The sequence below is a fragment of the Otolemur garnettii genome, unplaced genomic scaffold, assembly GCF_000181295.1.
Source record: "Otolemur garnettii isolate 467f Iridium unplaced genomic scaffold, OtoGar3 scaffold00082, whole genome shotgun sequence".
NCBI classification, from domain to species: domain Eukaryota; kingdom Metazoa; phylum Chordata; class Mammalia; order Primates; family Galagidae; genus Otolemur; species Otolemur garnettii.
In genome coordinates this window covers 8,148,509-8,155,921 of record NW_003852477.1, presented here as the reverse complement: position 1 = coordinate 8,155,921, position 7,413 = coordinate 8,148,509, and the positions used below count along the sequence as shown (strand labels likewise).

Sequence of the window (7,413 nt, the reverse complement as noted above, 5' to 3'; positions counted from 1 at the left end):
CTGGGACTACAGGTGTTCACCACAACGACACCTATAGTCCCAGCAATTTTTTTGTTGTTGTTGCAGTTGTCATTGTTGTAGCTTGCCCAGGCTGGGTTTGAATCGCCAGCATTGGTGTATGTAGCTGTTGCCACCCATTATATGTACTTCTGTTTGAGCATCCCTAATCTGAAATCTGATATGTTCCAATGTGCATTTCCTTTCAGCCTCATGTGGACACTCAGAAAAAGTTTCAGATTTTTGGATTAGGGATGCTTAACCAGTATATATGTGTATATAATCATGTGGTACATAATGAGTTTTTAGTCCCTGGTAGACCACATATACAACGGTGGTTCCCATAAGATTATAATAGAGCTAAAAAATTATTTCTTTTTTTATGGATATCCTTTTTATTTCATATATGTTCTTTTTTTTATTGTTTGGGATTCATTGAGGGTACAAAGAATTAGGTCACACTGCTTGCATTTGTTAGATAAAGTCTCTTTTATAATTGTGTCCCTCCCCCAAGAGGTGTGCCATACACCGTGACCCCCCATCCCTCTCCCCACTTGCTTGTCCTTGTACCCCTCCTTGTATTAGCTTATCTACTGCTTTCATTTTAGAACAGAGTACATTGGATTCTTGCTTCTCCATTCTTGTGGATGCTTTACTAAGAAGAATATATTCCATCTCCATCCAGATTAATACAAAAGATGTATCATCTCCAGGGTGGTGTCTGTGGCTCAAAGGAGTAGGGCGCTGGCCGGCCCCCATATGCCGGAGGTGGCGGGTTCAAAACTAGCTTCGGCAAAAAAAAAAAAGATGTAAAATCTCCATCTTTTTTAGTGACTGAATAGTATTCCATGGTATACATTTACCATAGCTTGTTAATCCATTCTGGGGTTGGTGGGCATTTAGGATGTTTCTACATTTTGGTGATTATAAATTGAGCTGCACTAAACAGTCTAGTGCAAATGTCCTTCTAATAGAATGGGTTTTTTTTTTTCCTTCTGGATAGATGCCCAGTAATGGGATTGCAGGATCAAAGGAGAGGTCTAATTTGAATTCTTTGAGGATTCTCCATACTTCCTTCCAAAAAGGTTATATTAGTTTATATAGTCCCACCAGCAGTGTAAAAGTGTTCCCTTCTCTCCACATCCACACCAGCATCTGCAGCTTTGAGATTTTGTGATGCGGGCCATTCTCACTGGGGTTAGATGAAATCTCGGGGTAGTTTTGTGTTTTTTGAGACAGTCTCATTTTGTTGACCTCTGTGGAATGCCATGGTGTCATAGGTTACAGCAAAATTCTTGGGCTCAAGCAATTCTCTTGTCTCAGCCTCCCAAGTAGCTGGGACTATCAGTGCCCACCACAATGCCTGGCTATTTTTTAGAGACGGGAGTCTCGCACTTGCTCAGGCTGGTCTCGAACCCGTGAGCTCATGCAATCCACCTGCCTCAGTCAGGGTAGTTTTGATTTGCATTTCTCTGATGATTAGGGACAGTGTTTCATATGTTTGTTAGCCATTCGTCTGTCTTCTTTAGAGAAGGCTCTATTCATGTCTCTTACCCAGTGATATATGGGATTGTTGGGTCTTTTTTGTTGATTAGTTTGAATTCTCTGTAGATCCTAGTTATCAAGTTTTTATTTATTTATTTAGTTTTTTAGAGACAAGAGTCTTACTTTGTCACCCTCGCTAGAGTGCTGTGACATCACAGCTACCTCCAGCTCTTAGGCTTTGGCGATTTACTTGCCTCAGCCTCCCGAGTAGCTGGGACTACAGGTGCCACCACAACACCCAGCTATTTTTTTGTTGTTGTTGCAGTTTGGCCAGGGCTGGGTTCAAACTTGCCACCCTCAGTATATGGGGCCAGTGCCCTCCTCACTGAGCCACAGGTGCCGCCCAGTTATGAGGTTTTTATCTGATTCATAATACACAAATATCTTTTCCCATTCTGAAGGTTGTCTGTTTGCTTTGGTTGTTGTTTCCTTAGCTGTTGGATATCCTTTAATTTCAGGTTAATATGATGGTGTGAGTGATAAGGTTACATTGTTTGTGAAAAATTCTTACTTCCTTGTAACATCTTGATGATCCTAACTTTGTATAAGCCTAAGCTAATGTGTTTGAGTCTTAGTTTAAAATAATTTTTTTTTGGCTGGATGAACGGTGGCTCACACCTGTGATTCTAGCACTCTGGGAGGCTGAGGCAGATGGATGGCTTGAGCTCAGGAGTTCAAGACAGCCTGAGCAAAAGTGAGTCCCTGTCTCTCCTAAAAATAGCCGGGTGTTGTGGTGGGTGTCTATAGTCCCAGCTACTTGGGAGGCTGAGGCAAGAGGATCCCTTGAGCCCAGGTGTTTGAGGTTGCTGTGTGCTGTGACACCATGGTACTCTACTCGTCTCAAAAAAAATTTTTTTTAATTGATATGCAATAGATGTGCATATTTTATATAATTTCTCAAAATAATATCAGTGTGATTGGGGTTTCTATCTTCTATGTTTTCCGTATGCTAGAAACAGTCACATTATTCTTTTCTAGCTATTTTGAAATATACAGGAGATTATTGTAAACTCTTGTCATCCTAATCTATCAAAAACTTTTATATCTGCTATCAAACTATATACCTTTTCTCATTAATCAACCTCTCTTCATCCCCCGTGTTAGTTTTTTTCTTCATGTGTGCTTTTAACAAAGTTTTTAAAAAGTAAAAATATTAAAAATTCTAAAAATACAAAAAATTTTAGAATAAAATTCTAAAATTACAGGTATACAATGTGTTTGTGTTGAACTTTTTGAATAAAATAGTCAAAAAGTTGAAAAAATTCTAAAAGGTTAAAAGTAAAAACGTTACAGTAAGCTTAGGCTAATTGAAGATAGAAAAAAGTTTTAAATAAATTTAGTGTATACTAAGTAAGTGTACAGTGTTTATATAATAGTCTACAGTAATTTTCTAGGCCTTCACATTCACTCACTGTTTCACCTAGACCAACTTCCAGTCCTATAAGCTCCATTCATGTTAAGTGCCTGACGTAGGTGCCATTTTTTTTATCTAGTGTGCAGTATTTTTACTTTACTTTTTCTGTGTCGAGATATGATTACACAAATATATTTTTCTAAAAGAAACTTTGGTATTTGAAATAAAAGATTATTTTATACATTATATGCAAATATACACTTATGGAAAAGTAAACATGTTTTGGATATACCTTCTAATAAGACTGTTGCTTTATTATAACTAGAGAAGTATAAATTACTGATTTCTTCATTTTGTCTTTTAGAGCTATGCCCAGCCAAGTCTTCAGTATATCCAGGGCCAACAGATTTTCACAGCTCACCCACAAGGAGTGGTGGTACAGCCAACTGCAGCAGTGACTACAATAGTTGCACCAGGGCAGCCTCAGCCCTTACAGCCAGTAAGAAATATTTCAGTTTTTAAAACTCTCATTACCTGTCTTGTCTTTAGAAGATTTTCTTTGTCTTTTGGTTTGGTTTGGGGTTTTATTTTTGTTTTCTACTGTGTTCTTTTTTAAAATTTGTATAGTCACCAATCTTACCTGAGTACCCGGAGAGCATACACTTAACCATGCTATCAAAATTTTTAATTCTGTGGAATTAACAGCTTTGTTTTTTTAGTTTACTGATATATATTTTGTTTTGTAGAATCATTCTTAGTATTATTTACCCTGACTGACCTTGTTTCTTTTTTGTTTGGTTTTTTTGCTTTTTTGTTTGTTTGTTTGTTTTTGAGACAAGGTCTTGTTTGCTCTGTTGACCAGACTAGGGGCTAGAGTGCAGTGGTGTCATCATAGCTCACTATGACCTCAAAGTCCTGGGCACAAATCATCCTTCAGCTTTAGCCTCCTGAGTAGCTAGGATTATAGGCATGCACCACCATGACTGGCAATTTTTTTATTTGTTTTAGAGATGGGGTCTTGCTTTGGTGCTCAGGCTGGTCTTGAACTCTTGCTTTAGTTTTTTTTTGTTTGTTTGTTTGTTTGTTTTTATTTTTTATTTTTTTGAGAGAGTCTCACTTTGTCACCCTTGGTAGAATGCCGTGGCATCATAGCTCATAGCAACCTCCCAACTTCTGGGCTTAAGCAATTCTCTTGGCTCCGCCTTCCAAGTAGCTGGGATTACCATGAACTCTTGCTTTAAATCGTCCTACCCCCTCAGCTTACCAAATTGTGAGGATTACAGGCATGAGTTACCATCAGTATAGGTTGAGCATCCCTTATCCACGATGCTTGAGATTAGAAATTAGATTTCAAGTTTTAATGGACTTGTAATGTTTGCTTTTCTTTACCCTGGTTGAACGTCCCTAATCTGAAAATCTGAACCCGAAATGTTTCCTTAAGTATTTACTTTGAATGTGACTGTTGAGCACTCAAAATGTTTTGCATTTTTGGATTAGGGCTGCTAATCAAGGGAAGCTTTGGGTATTCTGCAACATATGCAAAAGGATATGATAAACTGTAGTGGTGGTGTTGTTTTGGGATAAAGTGGGAAAAAAGACTGGCATAAGAAGCAATTTATTTGAAAGATTCTAAACAGGAGAATAACCTGATAGGTTAGATCAGCAATTTATAACACTGACACTTCTGGAGAAGGCTTATTAGGATGATCCAGCAGTTGATAGTGACTTTAGACAGGACAATTAGTAGAGGTGGAATAGAAATACTGTAGGGGAAACAACTGGAGGATAAGACAATGTGCACTTAACAATAAATATTTGAGTGTTTGTTGTGAGTTGTACCCTTCTAGGCATTTTGAATACAAATGTGGGTAAAATTCCTTTAGTATTCTTTCTTTGTTTTTTTTGAGACAGAGTTTTACTATGTCACCCCTCCATAGAGTGCTGTGGTGTCACAGCTCACAGCAACCTCCAACTCTTGGGCTTAAGCGATTCTCTTGCCTCAGCCTCCCAAGTAGTTGGACTATAGGCGCCCACCACAACACCCAACTATTTTTTGGTTGCAGTTGTCATTGTTGGTTAGCTGGCCTGGGCCGGTCTGGAACCCTCCACCCTCAGCGCACGTGGCTGGCACCATAACCACTGTACTACAGGCACTGAACCTCCATTAGTATTCTTATAAGCCTACATTCCAAATAAGAGAATTGGTCACAACAAATAATTCTGAAAGTAGTGAGAGCTTAGTGTCATGAAAAATGTGGATAAAGTGTTGGAGGATTTGAGAAAGGAAATAATTGTTATCAAATGGGGAAAGGAGCTGAGTGCGGTGGCTCACAGCCTCCAAGCACTCTGAGAGGCCAAAGTAGATGGAGTGCCCTGAGCTTACAGGTTTGAGACCAGCCTAAGCAAGAACAAGAACCTGTCTCTAAAAATAGCTGGGTGCTGTGGCAGGCACCTGTAGTCCTAGCTACTTGGTAAGCTGAGACAAGAGAATTGCTTGAGGCTCTATGTCTCATATACCGAGGCTGGCAGGTTCAAACCCACCCCAGGCCAGCTAAAACAACATTGATATCTGCAACAAAAATAGCCGGGCCTTGTGGAAGACACTTGTAGTCCCAGCTATTTGGGAGGCTGAGGCAAAAGAATCACTTAAGCCCAAGAATTTGAGGTTGCTATGAGCTGTGACACCACAGCACTCTACTGAGGGCAATATAGTGAGACTTTGTCTCAAAAAAAAAAAAAAAAAAAAAAAGAGAATCTCTTGAGCCCAAGAGTTTTGAGGTTTCTGTGAACTATGATGCCACAGTACTCTACCTAGGGTGACAAAGTGAGACTCTGTCTCAAAAAAAAAAAAAAAATGAGGGAAGGATTAGTGATTTAGTAAATACTAAATGATTTGGAGTATTCTTAGTGACATGGAAGCTTAGGGAAAAGAGGTCACTTTGTCCAGGTCAGATAGAAGATAAGGGAATGAAAGAAGTGAAACTTAGGCTGGGCCAAAAACCTGTAGCTCAGTCAAGTCTGGATAAAGAAGGGTATGCACAAAGTAGGGATGGTCCAAGACCCATGCTTGATAACCACTGAGTGTATTTTATTTGAGCTTGAGGTCTCAGGTTCCTCTTACTTCTCAGGCAAAGGTAAAGCAGAAAAAATTATTCTTCATCACTAGACTTGCATAGAAGGAACAATTAAGGAATATACTGTTAAGGGTGATGATATTAGTCTATTAGGCCTGCTATAACAAAATACCGCAGACTGAGTGGCTTAAATAATAGAAATTAATTTTCTCACAGTTATAGAGACTGAAAGTCCAAGATCAGGGTATTAGCAGGAATTGTTTTTTTCTTTAATAGCATTAATTATGTTAGGAGGGATTGGTTTTTGATGAAACCTCTTCTTGGCTTGCAAATGGCCACCTACTTGATGTGTCATCACATAGGCTTTTCTCTACACAAGTTCTCTGGGTAAAAACTTCTGTTTTTGTGTGTGTGTGTGTTTTCTTTCTTTCTTCCTTCCTTTCTTTTCTTTTTTTTTTTTTTTGGAGAATACACAAATAACATTTATTTTAATCTTCAGTCCTCAACTCTTGATATTAACAAGATAGCACAGGCAGAAAACACAGGTTTACTGTGGTTTTCCTTTAAGTCTTGCTTCTTTCAGGTGGCTTATCACCCATCTACTGGTGACTCAGAGTCTGACCCTAGCCTCACATCTGATAATGTACTTCCTAGGGACCTTGCAGAGATGCAACCTTCCTTTTGTAAGGGAATTACTCAGTAATTAGCTTGTGCTAATGAAGGTTGTAGTCAGAGGACCTGGACTTCTCCTGCTCTGCCACTTACTCTGTGTCACTGCTTGGACACCTATTGTTTGATCTATCAGTACCAGTTCCATCCCTACCATCTTTCTGAAAACTCTTTTTTACCCATTCTAGTCATACAGGTTTTTTTCTTTTTTTGTTTTCCAGTTGTGCCTTTGATTTATAACTCAGAGTGTATCTTTACATACAGGCCTAAAAGTCTCATGACTTTTGCTTTAATATTGCACTTCTTAAACCCAGATATCACAAAACTTTCTCTTCTTACAAGGATACCAGTCCTTTTGGATTAGGTTCCCTCCCTTGGGATGTCATTTAGCCTAACTACTTCTCTACAAATCACAGTGTTAGGGCTTCAACATACTGTATGTTGGACAGACACAATTTAAATCATAACAGTGGTTATTATGTTTTTTAAAATGTGGCACTAAAATTAAAACAATAGCCATTATCACGTTTCAGACCTGCAAAATACAGACAAAATATAATGGATGAATGTTTTGGTTTTTTGTTTGTTTGTTTTGTTCTTTTTTTTTTTTTTTTTGAGACAGAGTCTCACTATGTTGTCCTTGTGTGGGGTAAGCACAGACAGTCAAAACAGTTATGGACTGCACAAAAACAGGTTAACACTAAATTGTATAATAAAATTTCTAATTTAAAGCAAGCTGTTGTAATGTTAGGAGATAAACTTGTAAGTTTAAAG

At 38.4% G+C, this 7,413-nt stretch overlaps 1 protein-coding gene and 1 non-coding gene across 2 annotated transcripts in view; one reads left to right on the top strand and one right to left on the bottom strand.

Moving 5' to 3' along the window:
- Nucleotides 1-7,413, top strand: part of SETD2 (SET domain containing 2) — a 151,723-nt gene that overhangs the window by 123,975 nt on the left and 20,335 nt on the right. Inside the window, 4 exon segments of the mRNA XM_023515926.1 lie at nt 3,261-3,410; nt 4,534-4,549; nt 4,883-4,907; nt 6,904-6,911. Coding sequence (XP_023371694.1) covers nt 3,261-3,410; nt 4,534-4,549; nt 4,883-4,907; nt 6,904-6,911 — 199 coding nt within the window.
- LOC111726840 lies at nt 6,859-7,040 on the bottom strand. The gene has a single exon (XR_002774528.1).